The 27,165-nt window shown below is 46.0% G+C and overlaps 1 protein-coding gene across 2 annotated transcripts in view; it reads right to left on the bottom strand.

Annotated features, from left to right (window-relative positions):
• LOC126253338 (proton-coupled amino acid transporter-like protein pathetic) overlaps positions 1 to 27,165 on the bottom strand; it is a 400,313-nt gene that overhangs the window by 5,459 nt on the left and 367,689 nt on the right. For both annotated transcript variants that reach the window (XM_049954603.1, XM_049954604.1), the window contains exons 8-9: positions 17,023 to 17,201; positions 4,189 to 4,361 (exon numbers count right to left, since the gene is read on the bottom strand). In XM_049954603.1, the coding sequence (XP_049810560.1) occupies positions 4,189 to 4,361; positions 17,023 to 17,201 (352 nt within the window). The remainder of the gene's footprint in view (positions 1 to 4,188; positions 4,362 to 17,022; positions 17,202 to 27,165) is intronic.

Here is a 27,165-nt window from a genome sequence, read left to right as displayed (position 1 = left end):
GATAGAATTTTGTTTTGCGATTTCAATTTCGGCATTAACCCATTTTCAGGCCTCTACAAAACATAATACAACGAAACGAGAACCCTTTACAGTGGGATTAACAGTAGGTACGCTCAGTTTTATAGCTGTACATGTCTTCTTCTTTTATCTTTTTGACATTTATGTATCGTACTTATCAGATTTTGACATACAGGCAGAGATAAGAAAGTATTGTGCAATGTTGCGAGATGTCACATAAAATGTAAATCTTCATTTAGTGGACAACTACAAAACTATAATTGTAACACCAACAGCATCGAGGAATCTTCAAAGGTGCATGCATAGGGTAGAGAAATGCAGGTTGATGGACATTCTAGAAGAAATTGAAAAAGAACAACCACAATTTGTACTCAGCGAATAAACAGACCTCAGAAATAAAAATTTCCTCGAGTGTTTTAGACATTTATGGTAATGTATTATAAGTGCAAACTTGAAGTTGTGTTATATCCCCAAGATTAGTGATCTTTTATAGAAGCTCGAAATTTAGCGAAATGTTTATAATAGTTTGCATAGCGAAATTTTGTTTCGAAACCTTACAGAAATTCTAAAGATATTATGGTCGCATGTGAAATATGTTAGCGGCAAGACACAATAAAAGCCTTCGCTGCGTGATTGCAATGGATATACTATCGAAGACAGTGCTGCCATAGTAGAGTTAGTAAACACAGCCTTCCGTAATGCCTTCACAAAACAAGACGAAATAAAAACGCGAGAATACGAATCAAGAACACCTGCCAACATGAGTGACATAGAAGTAAATATCCTTAGAGTAGTGAAGCGATTGAAATTACTTAATAAATGCAAGTCTTCTGGTGAGACTGTATACTAGTTACGTTCCTTTCAGAGTATGCTGATGCAGTAGCTCATATAGAACCATTCTCACGACGAAAGATCCGTACCCAAAGACTGGAAATTAGCACAGGTCACACCAATATTCAAGAACATTATTAGGAGTAATCCACTAAAATACAGGACCATATCGTTAACGTCGATATGCAGCAGGATTTTGGAACATATATTGTGTTCGAACATTATGAATTACCCCGAAGAAAATGGTCTATTGACACACAGTCAACATGGATTTAGGAAACATCGTTCTTGTGAAACACAACTAGCTCTTTACTCACACGAAATGTTGAGTGCTATTGACAAGGGATTTGAAATGGATTCCGTATTCCTGGATTTCCGGAAGGCTTTTGACACTGTACGAGACAAGCAGCTTGTAGTGAAATTGCGTATTTATGGAATATCGTCTCAGTTATGTGACTGGAGTCGTGATTTCCTGGCAGAGAGATCACAGTTCGTAGTAACTGAAGGAAAGTCTGCGATTAAAACACAAACAATTTCTAGCGTTCCCCAAGGTAGTGTAATAGGCCCTTTGCTGATCCTTATCTATATAAAAGATTTCGGAGACAATCTGAGCAGCCATCTTAGGTTTGTTGCGAATGATGCTGTCGTTTACCACGAGTAAAGCCATCAAAACATCAAAACAAATTGCAAAACGGTTTAGAAGAGACATCTGTATGGTGCAAAGATTGGCAATTGACCATAATAACGAAATGTGTGAGGTTGTCTACATGACAACTAAAAGGAATGCGTTAAACTTCGGTTACACGATAAATCAGTCAAATCTAAGGGACATAAATTCAGCTAAATACCTAGGAGTTACGATTGGGAACTACTTAAATTGGAAGAACACATAAAAAATGTTGTGGGGAAGGCTAACCAAAGACTGCGTTTTATTGGCAGGACACTTAAAAATGTAACACATCTGCTAAGGAGACTGCCTACTCTACGCTTGTCCGACCTCTTTTAGAACACTGCTGCGCCGTGTGGGATCCTTACCAGATAGGATTGACGGAGTATATCGAAAACATTTAAAGAAGTGCAGCACGTTTTGTAGCGGAGAGAGTGTAACTGAATTGATACAGTATTTGGGGTGGAGATCATTAAAAGGAAGGCGTTTTTCGTTGCGGAGCAATCTTCCGACGAAATTCCAATCACCAGCTTTCTCCTCCGAATGCGAAAATATTTTGTTGACACCGACCTACGTAGGGAGAGTCGATCACCACGATGAAACAAGGGAAATCAGAGCTCGTACGGAAAGATACAGGTGTTCGTTCTTCCCACGCGCTAATACGAGATTGAAGCAATAGAGGATGGTGAAGGTGGTTCAATGAACCCACTGCCAGGCACTTAAATGTGATTTGCAGACTATCCATGTAGATGTATATGTAGGTGTGCATTCCACTCAAAATTGCTGCACAAAAATGGAATATTGACTAGTATCTATGACTAGATGTTCTTTGATTGTGCAGTTGTACATATCACATTTTATCACAGCCTGTATGTTAAAAATGATTTAAGTAAGGTATATGAATGTCAAATAAACTACAAAACTGCTTGTACCTACAGTTTATACCACTGTAAATTGTTCTCATTATGTTGTAATACGTTTAGCAGATGTTACAAAATGAAATCCTTTCATATCTGATGGATTACTAACGGGGCTTGGGCCAAAGCGGTCTAATAAATGGAAACGGCATAATGTTGGTGTTATTATTAACCACCGCTAACACAATTTATTCTGTGTGAGCACCAGAGACAACGACGAGATCAGCGCCAGATGTGCACCTGATGGCCAAAATTGGAATTAATTACGAGGGCCGTTCAGAAAGTAACCTCCGGTTGATTTAAAAAAATACACCAAGTTAAATAAAAATATTTTAATATATACATCTTACAACTACATCTTTGCACTATTTTTCTACATAGTCTCCATAGCGATTGAGGCACTTATCGTATCTCTTCACAAGCTTTGAAATTCCTTCTGCATAAAAATCACCAGCTTGTGCCTGGAGCCAGCCTGTGACCGCATCTTTGAGCTTAGAGAGTCTTAGAAATCTGTGGAAAACCAGTAGACAACTCCGACATTGAGAAACGTCGATTTTCACGAACTTTTGCATCAACTGTCTGAACGAGTTCGTCAGTCACCAATGATGGTCTACCACTCCTCTCTTCATCATGAACGTTTTCTCCTCCACTTTTAAATAAACGTACCCATTCACGGACAACTCCTTCACTCATAACTCTTGGTCCGTACATGGCACAAAGCTCACGGTGAATAGCTGCTGCAGAATATCCTTTGGCTGTAAAAAACCTTATGACAGCACGCACTTCACATTTGGCGGGGTTTTCTATTGCAGCACACATTTCAAACTGCCACAAAAACTAAACTAGCGCAGGTACGACGTTCACTCGACCACGGCTTGATGCCGACTGACCTGTTGAGTGCGTGAACGCACAGATGGCGTCGCTACTCCCCCCCACAACCCGCACTGTGACCAATCGGAGGTTACTTTCTGAACCGCCCTCGTATTTTTTTCTTTTTTGTCAGCGTAAATTGGTTGCACATTAACTCAGTATAGTATTTACCAAGTTTCGTTACCATACGATCATTGCAGGCCACACTATAGCTCCGTGAGTCTTCTTCTTTCTTCTTTTGCTACTGCCTTTATTCCGCATTGTGCGCAGGGTCGGCAGGGTTAAGTACGGATTTGGCATGGTGAATGTTAATGGGTGGCCCAATGCCCTTCCTGCCGCCACCCCATACCCCCCAAGACGGAATCAGTGTACCCCAGCTGTCTGTGTCCAGTGTAAATCGTGAAATAGCGTGAATGTGTTTCAAATGTCTGCGAGTCGTGTAACTGAGGCGGGACGTGGGGACCAGCCCAGTATTCACCTAGTAGGATGTGGAAAACCGCCTAAAAACCACATCCAGACTGGCTGGCACACCGGCCGTCATCGTTAATCCGTCGGACGGACTAGATCCGGGGCCGGCGCGCCTACCCGAGTCCAGGAAGCACCTCGTTAGCGCTCTCGACTATAGCTCCTTGAGTACCTGAACGTTAATTACGACCACCCGGTATTTTGGTGGTAGAACCCTTTACACCTAAAAGATATCTCAGGGCTGTAGGTGTAAGTGAAAATCCGACACGAAGAGATTTTCACAGGAGAGGAATTCGTGGCTGGCTGCATCAAACCCATTAGAAGACCGATGACTCACTGTCAGTACATTTTTTGCTTTTAAAAAAGGAGTCTTAGACTCAGGAAAGAGACTGAGCTGTCGGCTCGTACACCAGCGCTGACCTGAGAGGACGACGATCAGCAGCCGGTAGGCGACCTCGGCTGTGGTCTCCCAGCGGCTGCCCAGCCTGGAGCGCAGTTCTGGCGAGATGACGATCTGCGTGGGCACGTACAGCTGCAGGCCGTACGTGAACAAGATGGCCGCCGCGATCAGCAGCTTCACCACCTGCGCCAGGCTGCAAACAACACCACGACGCGTGAGAGCTGTTGTACAAATAGTAAAATGGTTCAAATGGCTGTAAGCACTATGGGACTTAACATCGGAGGTCATCAGTCCCCTAGACTTAGAACTACTGAAACCTAACTAACCGAAGGGTATCACACACCTCCATGCACGAGGCAGGATTCGAACCTGCGACCGTAGCAGCAGCGCGGCCACGGACTGAAGCGCCTAGAACCACTCGGCCACTACAAATAAGAAGCGAGTAAAATGTGTGCTAGTTTACATGCGGAACTTGGAATATCATGCCGGTAACCTTGGCAGAGACGATCCTCGTGTAAAATACGTGTAATAGACTGAGGTGTCAAAAGTCATGGGGTACCATTTAATATCGTGCCGGACCTCCTATTGTCAGGTGTAGTGCAGCAGTTCAACGTGGCGTAGACTCAACAAGTCGTTGGAAGTCCCTTGCAGCACTGTTGATCCATGCTGCCCCTACAGCCGTTCATAATTGCAAATGTTGCCAGTGCACGACTCTGTGCACGAACTGACCTATCGATTAAGTACCATGAATGTTCGATGGGATTCAGGTCGGGCGAACAGGGTGGCCAGTTTCGGCGCCTGAACTGTGCAGGATGTTCCAGAAACCAATAGTGAAAAATTGTGGTCCAGTGACATGGGGCATTATCATTTATAAAAATTCCATCAGTGTTTGGGAACATGAAGAGCATGAATGGCTGCAAATGGTCAATGACCGATTCATTTGGACCAGGGGACCGAGTCCATTCCATTTAAACACAGCCAACACCATTATAGAGCCACCACTGGCTTGCACAGTGCCTCGTTGACAACTTGGGTCCATGGCTTCGTGGGGTCTATGCCACACGCAAACCCTACCATCAGCTCTTACCAACTGAATCGGAGCCCTTATGAGTATTCCAGTAGTCTAGGGTCCAACCGATATCGTCACGAACCAAGGAGAGGCGCTGCAGACGATGTGTTCCTGTTACCAAAGGCACTCGGGTCGGTCGTCTGCTGCCATGGCCCATTAATACCAGATTTCACCGCACTGTCCTAACAGATACGTTCGTGCACGCCTCACATTGATTTCTGCACTTATTTCATGGAGTGTTGCTTTTCTGTCAACACAAACAATTCTTCGCAAAACGTCGCTGTTCTCTATCGCTAAGTGGAGGCCGTCGACCACTGCGTTGTCCGTGGTGAAAGGTAATGCCTGAAATTTGGTATTCTCGGTACACCCTTGTCACTGAGGATCTCGAAATACTGAATATGCTGAAGATTTCCGAGTTGGCATGTCCCATGCGCCTAGGTCCAAATACTATTCCACGTTTAGAGCCTGTTAATCCCCGTCGAGCGGCCATTACGTCGGAAACCCTCTCTCGTGAATCAGCTGAGTACAAATGACAGCTCCGCCAGCCCACTGCCCTCTCATTCCTTTTGTACGCGATACTACCGTCATTTGTAAATGTGCATATCGCCGTCCGATGGCTTTTGTCACTTGTCACTTGTAAGTGAAACCTACGAAAAGAAATAAAACAATTTCCTAAAGTTTTTCAATACACAAAGCGAAATCACTAAATCCGAATATCCTAGCTAGTAAACACAATGTTAGTTTGTATGTGGAAATATAGGATTCCGGCCTTTAATTCTGTCAACGGCATGAACCTTCGAAAATACGTCTGTCGCTGAGGTAAAGAAACCAGCAGCCCCCTCTAGTGGTTCTTTGGTTTTCTACGAAACTGAAAGCACCAATTTGATCTTTGGTGTACTACGCCATCGCTGTGGTAGACACTCGAATTACTAAGCTGAGCAGACTCCCATTTTTTTTCATTTTTTCAGGATCTGTTCTTGATTAAATAAAGCAAAGCGACGCTCAAATTACCTATGAAAATCCCATCAGAATTTGGCTAGTAGGTTTGGACACCAGCGTGTTCAGAGAAATAGACAGATACGACTGTTTTAGATAGAACTTTATGCTAAGACGTCTATATTTTCATTATCTGACCTTGATGAAGTAAACCTACACGTTGCCCCAAGCTACGCTGAAGATTCCTATGAAAACCCATCAAAATTCGTGTAGTAGTTTTGGAGATTAGTGTCTTCAAACAGACTAACAGACACACAGACAAAGACAGGCAAACAAAACGGTTTTATAGTTGTATCATTCATATACGGGGTGTATCACATAAACTTTGCACTGCAAATATTGCGGAAACGAAAAGAGCTATTGTTGTGCTGTTTTTGCAGAATCGGCTGGTAGTCAGGGGCTTTTATTGTTAGGCAATCAACAGATTGTAATAACAGAAGGTGTACTTTTTGTGCAAACGCACAATTTTTTAAAAGGAACAATGCCTGTTGACATTAACAGACTAAAAGGTGGGTAAACTGGACTATTGCAGGATTCTAGTGCGAGTCGTTTACGAGATATCATGTTTCGAAATGTTCCCACACCGACGCTTGTACTATATCTGTGGTAGCACACACTGAAGAGCAACACAAGTGTTTACATTAGTTACGTGGATTCTGGTCAGTAACAACACAACTGACCATCACAGGTTGTGTTCAAAATGACGACCGTCAGCAGCAACATACTATTGCAGTTTAGTACGGAATGACTGCAGCACACATGCTAGAATTTTAGCGAAGCTGTCCGAGGAGGCTGCAGTAATAGGTCGTTGCGTATCATCCGGTGTAGTTAGTATGTGCTCGTAGGCGGCATCTTTCACCTTTCTACACAGGAAAAAAAGTACGGACGTCAAATCCGAGGAACGGAGCGGCCAAAGTACAGGCTCTCTGCGTTCAGTCCAACGATTTTGAAGCAGTTCGTGAAGACATGCTGTAGTACTTCGTGCAGTATGGGCAGGACAGCCATCAAGTTGGTACTACAGGTTCCTCCTAGTCTACATCTTGTAGCATCCGTGGAAGATAGTCTGTTAGGAAGCTACGATGCTTGTGCACATTCAGTGTTCCATCTATGAAGCACGAGCCTATGAGGTCATGGTTCATTATCCCACATTACATGTTTACACTCCATGGACACTGGCGTTCCACCTGACGAAGCCAACGGGCATTGTCAACAGACCAATAATGCACATTTCAGCGCTTTACCTGGCCACCATTGGTAAATGTGGCTTCATCACTAAACTAGATACATGATAGATCTAGAGTATCCTCTTTTAATGCCCGTGTACAGATGTTAACATGATTCTTACAATCGTTTCCACACAGCTCTTGATGGAGAGATATGTGATAGGGACTGCCACATCCTACTTCCTCATGCGATTGCGCGGGAGGTTAACGTGCGGGTCAACTGCAACAACCACAAGAACAATAACTTCCCCCTCTTCTATCGTCACTTGTTTCCTTGTGTTACGTTGTCTAGGTGGTACAGCGCCACTTCCAAGTAACTAGTTGAAGAGGTCGATAAATAATTGCAGAGATGGTTGGCGTCTATTGGTATACGAGGGTTATCCAGAAAGTAAGTTCCGATCGGTTGCGAAATGGAAACCACTGTGAAAACCAGAAACGTTTTATTTGCAACAGTTAGGTACACCTTCCACCTATTTCTCTACATAGCCGCCGCTCCAGCTTCGAGTGTTGTCGTAGTGTTGTATCACCTTTCCAATACCCTCGTCATAGAAATCAGCTGCCTGTGCTTTTGGCCAGTTATCTGCACTGGTCTGCAGCTCGCTGCCTGTGGAAAAAGTTCATAGCCAGCGGTTCTTGTGAGCAGAGATGAGACTCAGGGGGGGGGGGAGGCAATTACGGACTGTATTGTGGGTGATCAAACACTTCTCGTCGGAAACGCTGCAGGAGTGTCTTCATTGTCCCTGCAGTGTGCGGCCGAGAATTGGCATGAAGAAGGAACTGCTCGACAGTTGTGTTATGTGGGCTGCATGACACAGGCGAAATCTCTAACCAGGCCCTCATACTTGGCGGAGACGTTATTCTCTTCGCATCTTTACGTGCTCACTGTGCACTCAAAACTGAAAAGAGCGATGCGACACGATCGGCGGGCATACTAGAGACAGTGCCCAACACATCTGTGCAAAGCGTTACCAGATTTCCCCAGTGGTTTTCATTTCGCGACGGATCGGAACTTACTTTCTGGAGAACCCTCGTATCTTGCCGCATACATCGTAAAAAACGAACAGCATTCTTTCCACACTCTCCATACTCCATGACCATGTCGGCTTTTTCTGCATCGCTAAATACTATCGTCCACTCACGACCTACTGCTTGGCTGTCAAAAATTAACTGACTAGTAAGTCGCATGCACACTCACGCAACACACAAGCACACTGTAAGCAAACATAACAACATCGTGCCTAGAAGCTATGCAGGATGAATGGCGCAAACAAGTGTGGGTGTGGAAACTTTTCAAAATTCGGTATCTCGCAAAACGACTCGAACTAGAATCCTGCAGTAAACACCATCGACATTCCAATTTGTCCTGCATTTTATTAAAGCCAATAGACATTGTTCCATTTAAAAAGCGTACGTTTGCGCAAAAAGTAAACTTTCTAAGTATTATTGCAATCTGTTGATTGGCTAACAATATGAGCCCCTGACTACCAATCTATTCGGTGAAAACTGCACATCAATAGCACTATCCAGCCGCGCGGGATTAGCCGAGCGGTCTTAGGCGCTGCAGTCGTGGACTGTGAGGCTGGTCCCGGGCATGGGTGTGTGTGTTTGTCCTTAGGATAATTTAGATTAAGTAGTGTGTAAGCTTAGGGACTGAGACCTTAGCAGTTGTCCCATAAGATTTCACATACACTTGAACATACACTCCTGGAAATTGAAATAAGAACACCGTGAATTCATTGTCCCAGGAAGGTGAAACTTTATTGACACATTTCTGGGGTCCGATACATCACATGATCACACTGACAGAACCACAGGCACATAGACACAGGCAACAGAGCATGCACAATGTCGGCACTAGTACAGTGTATATCCACCTTTCGCAGCAATGCAGGCTGCTATTCTCCCATGGAGACGATAGTAGAGATGCTGGATGTAGTCCTGTGGAACGGCTTGCCATGCCATTTCCACCTGGCGCCTCAGTTGGACCAGCGTTCGTGCTGGACGTGCAGACCGCGTGAGACGACGCTTCATCCAGTCCCAAACATGCTCAATGGGGGACAGATCCGGAGATCTTGCTGGCCAGGGTAGTTGACTTACACCTTCTAGAGCACGTTGGGTGGCACGGGATACATGCGGACGTGCATTGTCCTGTTGGAACAGCAAGTTCCCTTGCCGGTCTAGGAATGGTAGAACGATGGGTTCGATGACGGTTTGGATGTACCGTGCACTATTCAGTGTCCCCTCGACGATCACCAGTGGTGTACGGCCAGTGTAGGAGATCGCTCCCCACACCATGATGCCGGGTGTTGGCCCTGTGTGCCTCGGTCGTATGCAGTCCTGATTGTGGCGCTCACCTGCACGGCGCCAAACACGCATACGACCATCATTGGCACCAAGGCAGAAGCGACTCTCATCGCTGAAGACGACACGTCTCCATTCGTCCCTTCATTCACGCCTGTCGCGACACCACTGGAGGGGGGCTGCACGATGTTGGGGCGCGAGCGGAAGACGGCCTAACGGTGTGCGGGACCGTAGCCCAGCTTCATGGAGACGGTTGCGAATGGTCCTCGCCGATACCCCAGGAGCAACAGTGTGCCTAATTTGCTGGGAAGTGGCGGTGCGGTCCCCTACGGCACTGCGTAGGATCCTACGGTCTTGGCGTGCATCCGTGCGTCGCTGCGGTCCGGTCCCAGGTCGACGGGCACGTGCACCTTCCGCCGACCACTGGCGACAACATCGATGTACTGTGGAGACCTCACGCCCCACGTGTTGAGCAATTCGGCGGTACGTCCACCCGGCCTCCCGCATGCCCACTATACGCCCTCGCTCAAAGTCCGTCAACTGCACATACGGTTCACGTTCACGCTGTCGCGGCATGCTACCAGTGTTAAAGACTGCGATGGAGCTCCGTATGCCACGGCAAACTGGCTGACACTGACGGCGGCGGTGCACAAATGCTGCGCAGCTAGCGCCATTCGACGGCCAACACCGCGGTTCCTGGTGTGGTTCAAAAATGGCTCTGAGCACTATGGGACTCAACTGCTGAGGTCATTAGTCCCCTAGAACTTAGAACTAGTTAAACCTAACTAACCTAAGGACATGACACACATCCATGCCCGAGGCAGGATTCGAACCTGCGACCGTAGCGGTCTCGCGGTTCCAGACTGCAGCGCCAGAACCGCGCGGCCACTTCGGCCGGCTGGTTCCTGGTGTGTCCGCTGTGCCGTGCGTGTGATCATTGCTTGTACAGCCCTTTCGCAGTGTCCGGAGCAAGTATGGTGGGTCTGACACACCGGTGTCAATGTGTTCTTTTTTTCCATTTCCAGGAGTGTATTTTTGAGCACTTTCCAGTTCCGCAATATTTTTTTGCGGTGCAAGTTTTAGGTGATTCGCCCTGTCGAAGATATAGAAGAGCCAAAATCGTGACTCGTCGCAGCGCAGTAAATGCCTTCTGTCATCTTCAGTTTTGTCTGGCCCTTCAAGGATGTGCAGTTTCAAAACTGGTTCAAATGGCTCTGAGCACTATGGGAGTTTAACTTCTAAGGTCATCAGACCCCTAGAACTTGCAACTATTTAAACCTAACTAACCTAAGGACATCACTCACATCTACGACCGAGGCAGGATTCGAACCTGCGACGCTAGCGGTCGTGCAGTTCCTTACTCTAGCGTCTAGAACCGCTCGGCCACCCCAGCTGGCCGATGTGCAGTTTCATGTGTCGCTGTGACCAATAGCCTTTTGACAGCTAGCTGACTGCAAATGTTCATTCCATGCGTTTCCTTCCGCAATGATGTCTCGGAATCTGCATGAGATGGACCTGTCTTCATTGACAGCAGCGATTACTTTCGTGTTTACAAGACCCGACTCTCAAATGGTTCAAATGGCTCTGAGCACTATGGGACTTAACATCTATGGTCATCAGTCCCCTAGAACTTAGAACTACTTAAACCTAACTAACCTAAGGACATCACACAACACCCAGCCATCACGAGGCAGAGAAAATCCCTGACCCCGCCGGGAATCGAACCCGGGAACCCGGGCGTGGGAAGCGAGAACGCCCGACTCTCATCTTCGGTCATTTCTGGGTACAACCACTGTCCTTAACCGTGTTACTGTAACTTCGAGGGATGCACCAGTCCTTGCGGAATACTAGCTGATACACCAACAAATCCGGCAACTCGAATCACGGGCGCGTCCATCGCGATAGTTCCTTGCCGCCAATCAGTGATGCCCAAACGTCGACTGACATCGCTGCGCTTATTCCATACAGCCTACTGGCACACAGACGTCACTTCAGTTTTGTGACTTACGTCATGGACGGAAAGCCATACCTCCGCCTGGTAGCAGATCCGCTCCACCTACAGAGCTCCATAGTCACCACTGTGATATTTCTAAAGGGGTGACTAAATCAGCACTATTATTCATTACAGTATGCTCGCTGATTTTCTGGTGCTCCTCCTCCGTGTGAATATTGCCTGCCACTGTTCCGTAGAACAAAAGCAGACGCTCAGCCGCCGTTCTCTAGGCCGCAGTAGTTTCTGGCACCATGGTTCTGACCCCATGGATTGAGTGCTCAGAGCACCGTCGACGGTAACTGTCGTTTTGTAACCCGGTGCGGCCAATCCTTGCCTGACGCACTGTACTGAAAATCGACCTTTCCAGAGTTCACCTCGCATCCCAACACTGAGTCTAAATCTTATAATAGCGCCACCACTGGTCTCATACTGTCCTTGCTGTGCTCACAGCAGAAAACATTTTCATTGTTTACCGTCATATTTTAATTTTTCCTTCAGGTCTGCAATTACAGTGTGCAAGTAATACTTGTTTCTTGTTACGTGTAAATAGGACAGGCATGAACTACCTTCCCTTTAACTGATGATATTGGAGCCGGCCGCGGTGGTCTCGCGGTTCTTGGCGCTCAGTCTGGAACCGCGCGACTGCTACGGTCGCAGGTTCGAATCCTGCCTCGGGCATGGATGTATGTGATGTCCTTAGGTTAGTTAGGTTTAAGTAGTTCTAAGTTCTAGGGGACTGATGACCACAGATGTTAAGTCCCATAGTGCTGAGAGCCATTTGATGATATTGAAAAATTTACCTCCTCTTGTTACGGTTGTTCTTCTTCTTCTCTTCCTCTTCTTCTTCTTCATGAAACTTTTCTGCTTACATAGGTCGTTCACAGAGCCTCTTCCAAGCTTCTCTATTCTCCCACAGTTTATCGTTCAGCATTTCCTCCCACTGCACTCTTCGTCGGTGCACATCATTCTTCGCCAGGTAGAATTTTAGAAAATGTTTTTTGCTCTCGTATCATGTCATTTCCGGAAACACAGAATCTATTCTGTAGGAACCAACATGGATTCCGGAAACAGCGATCGTGTGAGACCCAACTCGCCTTTATTTGTTCATGAGACCCAGAAAATATTAGATACAGGTTCCCATGTAGATGCCATTTTCCTTGACTTCCGGAAGTCGTTCGATACAGTTCCGCACTGTCACCTGATAAACAAAGTAAGAGCCTACTGAATATCAGACCAGCTGTGTGGCTGGATTGAAGAGCTTGTAGCAAACTGAACACTTCATGTTGTCCTCAATGGAGAGACGTCTACAGACGTTAAAGTAACCTCTGGCGTGCCACAGGAGAGTGTTATGGGACCATTGCTTTTCACAATATACATAAATGACCTAGTAGATAGTGTCGGGAGTTCCATGCGGCTTTTCGCGGATGATGCTGTAATATACAGAAAAGTTGCAGCATTAGAAAATTGTAGCGAAATGCAGGAATATCAGCAGCGGATAGGCACTTGGTGCAGGGAGTGGCAACTGACCCTTAACATAGAATTATGTGATAGCGGAGCAAACACTGGTACCAGTTACTTCTGTAAAATATCTGGGAGTATACGTACGGAACGAATTGAAATTGAATGATCATGTAAAATTAATTATTGGTAAGGCAGGTGCCAGATTGAGATTCATTGGGAGAGTCCTTAGAAAATGTAGTCCATCAACAATGGAAGTGGCTTACAAAACACTCGTTCGACCTATACTTGAGTATTGCTCATCAGTGTGGGATCCGTATCAGGTCAGGTTGACAGAGGAGACAGAGAAATCCAAAGAAGAGCGGCTCGTTTCGTCACAGGGTTATTTGGTAAGCGTGATAGCGTTATGGAGATGTTTAGCAAACTCAAGTGACAGACTCTGCAAGAGAGGCGCTCTGCATCGCAGTGTAGCTTGCTGTCCAGGTTTCGAGAGGGTGCATTTCTGGATGAGGTATCGAATATATTGCTTCCCCCTACTTATACCTCCCGACAAGTTCACGGATGTAAAATCAGAGAGGTTCGAGCGCGCAAGGAGGCTTTTCGGAAGTCGTTCTTCCCGCGAACCATACGCGACTGGAACAGGAAAGGGAGGAAATGCAGTGGCACGTAAAGTGCCCTCCACCACACACCGTTGGGTGGCTTGCGGAGTATAAATGTAGATGTAGATGTAGATGTCTATTCATCGTGACGCATTCTTTTCATGTGACCGAACCATCTAAGTCTACTTCTCTCCATAATTTCTTCTAGGAGACTGACTTGCCTGTAGTATACAGTAATTTGAATTTCCCGCCATATCGTAGTTCCGCCGGAGGCCACGACTGGCGTTCTTGAAAGCCATAGGCACCTAGTAAACAGTCGGAATCTCAAAATGGCCCAGATGTTATGAACAAGTTCGGAGTACAGCCGAAGAGCCGCGATTATCGAAAGTCTTCGCGCTGGGTGTTCACCCATTGAAAAATCTCGATTGTTCGGGTACCCGAGATCAACTGTTTACGGTATTGCGGTGGAGTATAATGCTTCGGAGAAGTCTGGACAAGGTTTCGCTAACCCGGCGAGGAAACCTCATTCGAGGAAACGACTGTCACGAACTGCGGCAGTCATCGAAAAGGCTCAGGTGCTGATTTCGGAGGACTCGGGGTAATCGGTGGGGAAACTGGCGTCAGTTTTAAATGTCAGCGAGCGAACAACGCGTCGGATGGCAGAGGAGGACCTCATACGAGCCATTTAGTCCAAAATTGGCTCTCGGATAACGTTGACATTTTGTGGTCAAAGGAGTGGCTCAAATGGTTCAAATGGCTCTGAGCACTATGGGACTTAACATCTATGGTCATCAGTCCCCTAGAACTTAGAACTACTTAAACCTAACTAACCTAAGGACAGCACACAACACCCAGCCATCACGAGGCAGAGAAAATCCCTGACCCCGCCGGGAATCGAACCCGGGAACCCGGGCGTGGGAAGCGAGAACGCTACCGCACGACCACGAGATGCGGGCTGGTCAAAGGAGTTTCGGCCTCTGAATAGCCCTCGACTATTATGTTCGGGGCGTAATGGAAAGAGTTGCAAGTAACACGAGGCATCGTAATGCCGCTTCTATGCACCGCTATCGAAGCAGCATTCGCTAATATAGTCAGCGCTATTGAGAGTGTGCGATCACTTCAGGACTACATTTGAGGCGGTCATTGCGGCTGAAGGGGGCTACATCGAGTAACGTTGCTTTTGAAAGATTTTCATTTTCATTTGTATTTTCTTTCAATAAATTTGTTTTTGTATTTTTAAGAAGACTTCAAACTAAATTAGTATAAGAATAAAACAATATATATTTGAAGGAATCGGAAGAAAAATTTTACAAGTTAAAAATGAAGTAATACAGCCAGCTGATTATATGTTCTGTGCTCTTGACACTGAAACACTCCTATTCAACCAACCGTTATTGAGTAGAGGATTATAGCCTAACAGTTTTAAATAGTTTGACCGTATGCAACTGATGAGGCTGATCGGTTAATATTTGCACGGTTGTTGTTTCGTATCAAATCGAAGAAAGCTAATTAGGATGTCAGGTAACAATAATCGGTACATGATGTTGTTAATGCTCTATATCTTTTGGGCCGGCCGGAGTGGCCGAGCGGTTCTAGGCGCTTAAGTCTGGAAACGCGCGACCGCTACTGTCGCAGGTTCGAATGCTGCCTCGGGCATGGATGTGTGTGACGTCCTTAGGTTAGTTAGGTTTAAGTAGTTCTACGGTCTAGGGGTCTGATGACCTCAGCTGTTAAGTCCCATAGTGCTAAGAGACATATGAACCATATATCTTTTGTCTGAACAGCACGAATGAGGCAGTTACTCCCTTCGTCTGACAAAGTAATAACGTTTAACTCATCACAGGTCGCCTATTTGTGTCGTCACACGCCAGTATTCTCCATGCGGCAATGAATGCACATTCCTCACTGCAATCGAAATCGTGGGTATCCGGCACGATTGTCGCGGTGTACAAATGAACGCTTAAACACATCAAACAAATCACTAACGCCATTTAAGTATTTGCTGGAGGTCAGGCCCACGGCGTTGGGTGACACACACACAGCCGTTAAAAAATAGTAAATGCGGTCGGCCGTCCAGCCGAAATCCGCCCTGCTCGCTGATCAGTCAAGAACTTGCTTGCCCGGAGTCTCAACACTGACTCCTCTCTGGCGCACTGGGCGCTCCACCATCGATAGTACCTACTGAGACCTGCGTGAGGTGTACATGTTGGCAGCCAGTCTAGGAATATTTTAAGGAATTTGTTTAAAAAATTTATTTCAAAGGCCCAGTGAAATCTTTACAAGTTTTCTCCCCGAGTTACTTACGCCGTGCCTACGTGACACAAGTCGCTTGTCTTTCAAATCCGAGGCAGTTCTGTCCAGTTAAAACTGCTGACGAGAGACGCCTTGAGCCCTCTGCTGGAACTGTTAGCGAATTCACGCCATTGGTTTTAGGTAATAGCGCGCGCGGGATACCGATCACGTGTGTGGACGCTGGATTGTTCTGCCGTGCAGAACACAGTTGCTTCTCTCTCTTGTAATCCAGACTTGGAGCAGAACGGACGTCTTCTCGGAAGGCAGAGCCTCTGGGACTGCTTTTCACGACCGGCCACCAACGTAAGTTAACATGAACCGCTTCCCCTTCCGTTGCCCGTTTGAATGAATTGTTCGACCTCCTAGACTGGCCTAAACTTCGTAACTTCCGACCATCGGCGCGTCCCTTGTACACTGTACATTTAAATAGATCCTCTTTATTGTACCTAATTTCCTGTTTTGGTATTCAACGGCAGGCCTGCATGCCCAGTCTCAAATGTGTAACAACCGCCTCCCCGCCTTTCCCTAACCCTGTAAATATTAACATCGGTATCAGTGATCATATACGTTTACAGAGGCAAAGATATATTGTTCTCAATATGTAAGGGGAGGTTCACCCCTTACAACACTTACACGTTGTGAAATGACAGCTCACCTTTTGTTTTTTGTACGCATTTTCAGCTTCAACTATTTGCTTCTGTATTGAGTGTTGAGGTAGCGATGGAACATGCGGACTTCTGTTTCTGTTGTATATATTGACGCAGGCAACTTTGAGTGGTGGTCGCAACGTTATTTCATCAGCTCACATTATAACGCGCTGTACACTCCAGAATAAACTTTGTGGAAATTACCCGCGAAGAGGAACTCTTGTTGCGAGACAGGTGAGAGCTGGGCTGTACGTGGGGTAACTGCCTGGTACTCACATGTCCTCGACGGGCAGGTTGAGCGTAACGCTGCCCATGGTGGCCTCGCCATACTTGACGTAACCGAAGAAGCCGATGACGGCGTACAGCGAGATGACGATCACCATGGCGATGTTGAGCACGCCGGGGCAGCCCAGGAAGTGCTGCGGCGTCTTCATGCTGTTCTCCACGGGCAGGACCTGCACACGTATACACGCACACATCATCATTTTAACGAGCTTTACATCGAGCGGAAGCTTATCTACGACTTTGTAACGTTATGTGTACACTATTGGCCATTAAAATTGCTACACCAAGAAGAAATGCAGATGATGAACGGGCATTCATTGGACAAATATATTATACTAGAACTGACATGTGATTACATTTTCACGCAATTTGGGTGCATAGATCCTGAGAAATCAGTACGCAGAACAACCACCACTGGCCGTAATAACGGCCTCGATTAGCCTGGGCATTGAGTCAAACTGAGCTTGGATGGCGTGTACAAGCACAGCGGCCCATGCACCTTCAACACGATACCACAGTTCATCAAGAGTAGTGACTGTCGTATTGTGACGAGCCACTTGCTCGGCCACCATTGACCAGACGTTTTCAATTGGTGATAGATCTGGAGAATGTGCTGGCCAGGGCAGCAGTCGAACATTTTCTGTATCCAGAAAGGCCCGTGCAGGACCTGTAACATGCGGTCGTCCATTATCCTGCTGAAATGTAGGGTTTCGCAGGGATCGAATGAAGGTTCGAGCCACGGGTCGTAACACATCTGAAATGTAGCGTCCACTGTTCAGAGTGCCGTCAGTGCGAACAAGAGGTGACCGAAACGTATAACCAATGGCACCCCATACCATCACGCAGGGTGATACGCCAGTATGGCGATGACGAATACACGGGTTCACTGCGATGTCGCTAAACACGCATGCGACCATCATGATGCTGTGAACAGAACCTGGATTCATACGAAAAAATGAAGTTTTACCATTCGTGCATCCAGGTTCGTCGTTGAGTACACCATCGCAGACGCTCCTGTCTGTGATGCAGCGTCAAGGGTTACCGCAGCCATGGTCTCCGAGCTGATAGTCCATGCTGCTGCAAACGTCGTCGAACTGTTCGTCCAGATGGTTGTTGTCCTGAAACGTCCCCATGTGTTGACTCAGGGATCGAGACGTGGCTGCACGATCCGTTACAGCCATGCGGATAAGATGCTTGTCATCTCGACTGCTAGTGATACGAAGCCGTTGGGATCCAGCACGACGTTCTGTATTACCCTCCTGAACCCACCGATTCCATATTCTGCTAACAGTCGCTGGATGTCGACCAACGCGAGCAGCAATGTCGCGATACGATAAACCGCAATCGCGATAGGCTACAATCCGACCTTTATCAAAGTCGGAAACGTGATGGTACGCATTTCTCCTCCTTACACGAGGAATCACAACAACGTTTCACCAGGCAACGCCGGTCAACTGCTGTTTGTGTATGAGAAATTGGTTGGAAACTTTCCTCATGTCAGCACGTTGTAGGTGTCGCCACCGGCGCCAACCTTGTATGAATGCTCTGTAAAGCTAATCATTTGCATATCACAGCATCTTCTTCCTGTCGGTTAAATTTCGCGTCTGTAGCACGTCATCTTCGTGGTGTAGCAATTTTAATGACCAGTGGTGTATGTAGGCGAGCTAATCTGCCGCCTAGAATTCGGGCAAGGTAAGGTGAATTTGTTTGCGAAGTTGTGCGGCCGCAGGGTCGATAGAAAGACGTTGCCGGGCGGGAAGCGACGGCTTCTCCAGGCGCGCGATGCCCGTTACCAGAGGACCGGATGTGGGGAAAATCCCGAAGGTGGGAATCTGGACGGCTGCTGCTCGCATGACCTTTGCGTGGGAGACAATGCTCCAGGAAACAGCGGAGTGTCAGAAGATATTGAAGATGGCTAAGTTACAGCTCTTTGAGATACAACAACGACTCACAACAAAGTTAATGTAAATCTGAATGGATGTGCGATCTGAGGAAAGTGAGGCACATCCGATGACACAACAGTATTTCAATATCTTTACAATTACAGAAGTTAATATCTCACAGCGAATATACATTTCGGCAATGAACCGCCGAATCAACAAGTTATAATCGCATCACGCGATTTCAACATAACATCTCAGATGATACACAGCACTATAGCCATCATCCCTGAAAGCTGCGTATTTACTGATTTACGACGTCTTTTATATTGCTTCCATTACACAAGTTTTAGTCAAACTATCCTATTCTCCATATTTACACAGCAAGTGAGTGCAGCATCGATACCTCATACGAGGGCTATTCGCAACGTAAGGTCCGATCAGTCGCGAAATGGAAAAGACAGTGAAAATCCGATGAAACTTTGCACAGATGTGTTGGACAGTGTCTCTGGTATGCCTGCCGATTGAATAACGTCGCTCGTTTCTGTTCTGAGCGCGCAGTTAACACGTAAAGACGCCTAGAAAATAGTATCTTCCGCAAAGTGTTGGTTGGTTGGAGATTTCGCCTGATATCATGAGCCAACATAACATAACTGTCATGCGTTTCCTTCTTCATGACAATTCTCGCTCGCACTCTGCAGAGGCAATGAAAATGCTCCTGCAGCGTTTTCGATCTGAAATGTTTGATGACCCACAGTACAGTCCGTAACTGGTTCCCACTGAGTGTCGTATCTGCTTACGTGAACATTTTGGCACAGACAACGAGCTGTAGATCAGCGTAGAGATGTGGCAGAAACCGAAGGTAGCTGCCTTCTATGACAAGTACACTGGAAATTTGGTACAACGCTACGAGAAATGTCTGAGTCTGAGCGGCGGCTATGTAAGCAGCAGCTGCAAAGCCTAGCTAAGTATTGCAAATAAAAAAGTTTTGATTTTCACAGTGGTTTCCATTTCGCGACCGACCGGACCTTACTTTCCGAATAGTCCCCGTATTTTGTCACACTTGAGTTTTTATTTACTGGACCGTTTAGGATTTTTCCAGTCACTTTATTTAAATTTTGATAGCAAGTGCTATTGGAAAACCTGTGCTAATCTGAAACTGGCCAATCGGCGGACATCAGAACTGAAAAGAGAATCAAAAGATGCTTCTGTTAGCAAGGCATAAATAATTGTTTAAATAATATTTGGTAATAATGTAGTCATTTAATATGAGCGAAGAAGTGCAAGAACACTGGCTTATCTTTTTAGGAACCGACTATTACTTGTTGTAAGATATTAGCTTAGTATGGAAAAGTGGCCAAGACGAGTCAAATCATGTGTGTAGGTCTTGAGGACGATCTACGTTTGGTGGGGTGGGCTTTAGCCAATGAGAGTTAGACACTTGCGTAAAACTGCTGAAGTCAAGTGAAGACTGGGACTTTTCGAGTGAAGAGTTCGTGGAAGCGATTCTGGACTTAATGTCGAGTGCAGGAAGAAGCCGCAACTGCCTATGGCAACGTGCGTCATTCAGTCGTATAGGTGATTGATTCTGGGTGGTGAACGGCCGCTCCAATACTTTTGAGGGGACTTTATTTCGAGAGGTCTGAATGTGTTCCAGAGTAGGACTCTTAACATCCTCTCAGTGCATTAGTACTTGTAAAATTACTCTTTCATATAGTGTTCACTAAAAAATGACGATCATTCCACTTGGGACCTGTGGAATGGTACATTAGCTTATTTGTTTTAGTTGTAAATATTTGTCATGTATTGTTGTTTTTCTGACATGTTCCACATCCTGGAGGACCTCCTCACTACGGATCAATTGGAATGAAAGTAAATCTGATATAATCCAATCTTAAATTATGGAACTGAGCACGGAAGATTATGAGTTGCTGTTCTTCGTATCGCCTATGATAATTTGTAAATCATCATGTTGAACTCGGAACAATTTTGAGCTGGAGAATATTTTGTGTATTGTGATTGAGTCGTGGACTTAGCTTTCGTTTATTTTTTATGACTACTTACTTTTGGGCAATTTGCTACCATTCTCGTGACGCTCTCAATGTAACTCTACTGCTTTTGATGAGGATATTTTATTTATGTGTTTCAACTAAATATCGTATGACCACTTCCAGTTTATTTGAGATGTCCTTTCTTGAATAAACGTTATTCAACATAAGTCTCTGTGTTCTACATCAGTTACAAACATTAGAATAGAACGCTATTGAATTATTCGTTTATCTTTTATTTTATATTTACGCGTATTTTATTAGCTCGCAGTTCTAGTCAACGTATAGTCTATTTGACTGCAGGGTAACAGCTACAGTTTATTATTTGCAGCGAATTAGCTGCAGGAGGCATGGAAGCAGACTTGCTCCGCTCGAGCAGTTCTTTTTAAGCAAAGTCGTGCATAGTTCCAGTACCTAAAGTACGAGTAATCGCAGATAAAGATGCAACTGGTTTGCTCGTATGAATTGCTGTTTGGAAGAGCAACTACTCAGCAGCAACAACTGTTTGGTACAGCCGCAATTGGGGGCACGTCCGGGATCTCCGCTGCTACTGGACACTGCAGACTAGGATTCAGCACGCCTATGCTTAGCCTTCTTCTTCTCTCTTGAAGTTCCGCGGCGAACTTCCCCACACCTAGTTGTTGCTTCCAATCCTCACCCACGCAACTGCTGCAAAACCTTATGTTCGGAGTCCCCCCACACATTCTACCTGCCGGCCGGTGTGACCGAGCGGTTCTAGGCGCTTCAGTCTGGAACCGCGCGACCGCTACAGTCGCAGGTTCGAATCGTGCCTCGGGGATGGATGTGTGTGATGTCCTTAGGTTAGTTAGGTTTAAGTAGTTCTACGTTCTAGGGGACTGATGACCTCAGATGTTAAGTCCCATAGTGCTCAGAACCATTTTTTTGAACATTCTACCTATCACGCACAGAATATTGCAACGAGTTAGAGTTGCATTTGCAATTCTAAAGGGATTAGAATCATATCCCGGACGAGAGACGTCGACGCCAGCAGCGGCTACGGCAAAGCGAGCCACCGATTGCGACTTCGAGTTCATCAGCAACGGCACTTGGAGCAGCAACAGTACAGCAGAAACAGTCAGCATGACTGGCATGTTAAGTATATGCGCCGGGAGTGTTAAAATGTGTGAAACTGCAGCGTCACTGTCAGTGATAGGGCTTCCAGCGATGAAGCAGTCACGTAGTCTGTGTGGTTTAGGTAATGTTAATGGGCTAGTTAGACCTACATCTGAACGTGGTAGTTAATAGAGTCGATGTTAGTGGGGAAGATAGTCCGAAATCAGAAAAGGGATATGTATTTGCGAATTATTGAGTGGCACAGCTAAAGGTTCAAAATGGTTCAAATGGCTCTGAGCACTATGGGACTCAACTGCTGACGTCATTAGTCCCCTAGAACTTAGAACTAGTTAAACCTAACTAACCTAAGGACATCACAAACAACCATGCCCGAGGCAGGATTCGAACCTGCGACCGTAGCGGTCTTGCGGTTCCAGACTGCAGCGCCTTTAACCGCACGGCCACAGCTAAAGGAAATTCGGACAAATATGGACTCTAAAATGGGGTATGGGGGTATTGGGTACAGAGATAGGTTCAATAAAGACAGAGATAGGTTCGGTAGAGACAAGTATAGCAGAAACAGTAGAAGCTGAGATGAAGGAAATGAAATCTGATATAGAAGGAATGATTGATTCAAAATTAGATGTAAGAGCAGATATAGATAACATTTCTGAGGAGGGTGGTTTAGTTCATGCCAGAATCGACACTGTGGAAAAAGATTTTTGGAAAAGACACATTAAGACCTGGGTGGTGATGTTAAGAATTGTGAGCTGAGGCAAAATGCACTTGAGGAAGTGACCAGTAAGTCGATTGGCAATTTGTCTGGTAGAGTGGTAGAGTGTGAAAAAGAGATGAAGGAAAATAGATAAGAGTTGGAAGCAGAGATTAATACTTCAGAATGAGTTCCTAAACGGACCAAGTTTCAAACACGGAGGCGGGTCGATGTGAGATTTTTGAGTGCGTGAGCTGGCTATGATGACGCATATAAATCGTCTGCTGGTATTTTGTCCACAGTCCGACAAGTTCCGTTGAAGAGTTTTCAGATTTCATTAAAAAACTTGAACAGGCGTTGAAATTCAAGCCACATAATTGGAACAGTAGACAGTGTAATGGGTACCAAACCGGGAGTTCTACTAATCACCAAAATAGTTATCATAATAATACTTTTCGCAGGAGAAATGGGGACGGGAACTTTCATAACGAAAATCAAAATCATGAACGAAGATTTGAGGGGCAGACTAAGACTCTGTGTTCTGCCTTACGGCAGGTCTTGCCGTGGGGGAATTCCGTCAGAGAGGTCCACCGCGCCGCGTGAGCGTCTAGGAAAGTGATACCAGTGGTGGTTTCCAGTTGCCTTCCACTGGTGATGATGAAATGGTAATGAGGACAACACAACACCCAGTCCCTCAGCGGAGAAAATCTCCGACCCAGCCGGGAATCGAACCAGGGCCTGAGGGGCAGAAGCCTCATGAAATGAAAACCCAGAATACGAGGTCGGGAAATTAGAGATCCCCGCATCGAAGGTCTCGAGATGGCTAAATAAGCCGGTGTTGAAGAGGACACGTTAATTTAAACAATCAATGAGTGTCGAAAATTCGGCAAATAAACCTAAAATGTTGGAGATGGAGGCTATAACAAATAAGAATAGAATGAGGAATAAGCGCAACCGTAAAGGGAACACAAGAAAGATTGTTAAATGCGTAGAGAAATTTTATAATGAGGATATGTGGCAGAAATATTTATTTTGTGAAAGGGAAGTAAGTGATGGAACGAATGTATGTTTGTTGAAAGATTCTGTGATCAGAAGAGAGGCTGAAGTGGATAAGAATTTGGTGAAGGCGGAATGTGTGACGAATTCTGACGAGGCTCTAGTCAGTAGCAACAATTGTAGTAAAGTATGTGAAAATACACTGCTGGCCACCGTAAATGCAACACCAAGAAAGACAAGAGGTAGCACAACAAAATTTATTTTGAAGATAACATGTTGACCAAGTATCAAATGATTACGTTTACAGACGTCTGTGACATGTGGTTCCTGCCAGAATCAGTAGCCAGAGTAGCCGCCATTGTTGGAGATCACCGCTGCCACACGTCTCGGCATTGAGTCAAAGAGACGTTGGATGTGTTCCTGGGGTACAGCAGCCCAAGCAGCTTCCACACGTTGCCAAAGATCATCTGGTGTGGCAGCTGGGGATGTAATCTGGGTCACTCGTTGAGCAACCATGGACCACATGTTTTCTATCGGCGAAAGATCCGGAGAGCGAGCCGGCCAGGGAAGCGATTCAATCTGGTTATTGACGAAGAACCTTTGGACAATGCGTGCCACGTGTGGTCGCGCATTATCCTGTTAAATATGGCTGTGGCCGAGCCCTGAAGGTAAGGAAGGACAACTGGCTCCAGCACCTCGGATATGTAGCGCCGGCTATTTAAAGTACCGGCAATGCGTACTAGAGGCGTGCGAGAGTAATATCCAATACCGCCCCATACCATAATACCCGGTGCAAGACCAGTGTGGCGGTGCATAATGCAGCTGTACAGCATCCTCTCTCCACGGTGTCTCCACACTCGAATCCGACCGACCATCGTGGTGCTGCAGACAGAAGCGTGCCTCGTCAGTAAAGACAACGTCATTCCATTCTGCCGTCCACATTCGTCTGTCATCACACCATTGGCGACGGAGACGTCTGTGGTTCTGCGTCAATGGTAGACGAAGCAATGGACGTCTTGCGGACAGACCACTCTGCTGTAAACGGCGTCGAATGGTACGCGCAGACACTGGATGATGCGTTACAGACACAATGTGCTGTGCTATGGTTCGGGATGTCACTGAGCGATCCGTCACTGCCATGCGCACAATTTGCCTATCAGCACGTGCAGTGGTGCACCGAGGTGAATGCGATCGACCACGTCGGTCCGTCGTACCCTCCTGCATCCAACGGTCACATATCCGCATTACAGTTGTTTGGTTTCGTCCAACACGACTAGCGATTTCTCTGTATGATAATCCACATTCTCGGTAAGCCACTATCCTTCCTCTGTCGAACTCGGATACTTGATCAAAAGATGTTCGCTGTTGTCTACGAGGCATAACTGATCGTCTTGTGAAACAACCACAAGGTAAACACACGTGCCGAACGTACACTCGTCGAAATCGCCAAGCCTTAAATGGCGCTATGAGGTGGCGCCACAGGCGCGCGTGATGTGCGTCTGCGCTGAAATTCTAATCAGTTGCATATCTCATCGCTGCAAACTCATGGTGTAAATTTCACTCGATTCGGATGCTTCCTTGAGGGTGTTGCATTTACGGTGGCCAGCAGTGTAATATAAATGATTTTGCATAGATGGAAATATGTGAAGATAGCTGCGAAGGTGGTTCTATTGATGGACGTCAAGCGATGGCTCTTGATGAAAGCATGAATTATGAGTGGACGTGGAAGAATGAATGTCAAAGTAAAGTGTTGCATGGGAGCTCAAAATCCAAAGTATTGCAGCAATCTGAAAGTAGAGAAAATGTAACGGAGACAAAGGTAGATCCGAGTTGGCGAAGTTCGAATGTACTGCGAATTCTAATGTGGGACGACGCAGAAGTAGCAGTTATAGTGTATTGGCGGAAGTTACGGAGGTATTGTTGGTGATATCTACAATGTATCGACGGATGTAGTGGACGTTTTAAGTAAAGAAGTTCATGGTGATGGAGCTTGAGAACGATGTACGGTATTCTTGGTGGGGACGGCCTGATTCAGCCAGAGTTGGACGATGGGGGAACACTGCTGGAGTCACGTGATGACTGGAACTTTTTCGAGTGAAGAGCTAATGGGAGCCATTCTGGACTTTACGTCGAGTGCTGGAAGAAGGCAGACCTGCCTGAGGTAAGGTGACTGATTTTGGGCGGTGAGCGGCCGCTACAGTACTTTCGATGAGACTTTATACTTCGAGAGGTGTGAATGCGCCCCAGAGTAGGACTCTCACTTTCTCCGCTTGAATTACGGAACTGAGTACAGAAGATTATGAGTTGCTGTTCTTCGTACCGCGTATGATAAGCTATAAATCATCATGTTGAACTCTGAACAACTTTGAGCTGGAGAATATTTTGTGTATAGCGATTGTGAAACAGACTTAGTTTTCGTGTATCTCTGATGATTCTTTAGTTTGGAGTTCTTGCTGCCACTCTCAAAACGCTCCCAACATAAGTTTACTGCGTTTTATAAGGATATTTTCTGTCTGCATTTCAACTGAATATCGTGCGACCACTTGCCGTTTATCTGCTTTGTAATTTCTTGAATAAACGTTATTCAGCATAATTCCCCGTCGTCTACATCAATTACAGGTTTTAGAATAGTACTCTTTCTATTATTCGTATATCTTTTCTTTTTTATTTCTGTGTATTTTACTAACTGGCAATCTTGTCACTGCATAGACTGACTGCAGGATAACAGCTACAGGGTATTAGGTGCAGTGAATTAGCTGCGGGATACGAACGCAGATACCTGCGGCTCGACCATGTGACTACCTCGAACAGCTCTTTTTAAATAGAGCCATGCATGTTTCGTTGAATGGTTGGCACGCGGACACTTGTTGATGGTCGAGCATTGAAATCTGCAGCAATTTGCGGAAGGTTTGCACTTTTGTCACGTTGAACGACTCTCTTCAGTCGTCGTTGGTCCTTTTCTTGCAGAATCTTTTCCGGCCGCAGCGATGTCCGAGAGTTCTTGTTTTGCCGGATATCCGATACTCCCGGTATACTCGTGAAATGGTCGTACGGGGAAACCCCCACTTCATCGCTACCTTGGAGATACTGTGCCCCCTCGCTCGTACGTCGACTATGCCACCACGTTAAAACTCACTTAAATCTTGATAACCTGCAGTTGTAGCAGCAGTAAGCGATCTAACAATTGCGCCAGACACTCGTTTTCCTATTTAGCCGTTGCCAACAGCAGCGCCGTATTCTGCCCTTATTACATACTGTATCTCTGTATTTGAATACGCACGCCTATATCAGTTTCTTTGGCGCTTCAGTGTAGAAGGCCTTGTATAGCGGCTGCCAGAGTGACTCCGCAAACCTTTACTTACAGAAGGGATTTCATGCAGATCACTTTCAGAACAAAATACAAGCTTACAGAAAATCTAACCAG

The sequence above is a fragment of the Schistocerca nitens genome, chromosome 4, assembly GCF_023898315.1.
Source record: "Schistocerca nitens isolate TAMUIC-IGC-003100 chromosome 4, iqSchNite1.1, whole genome shotgun sequence".
Lineage (NCBI taxonomy): Eukaryota > Metazoa > Arthropoda > Insecta > Orthoptera > Acrididae > Schistocerca > Schistocerca nitens.
Note: the sequence above shows the minus strand (reverse complement) of the source record. Positions and strands in the feature narration are given on the sequence as shown.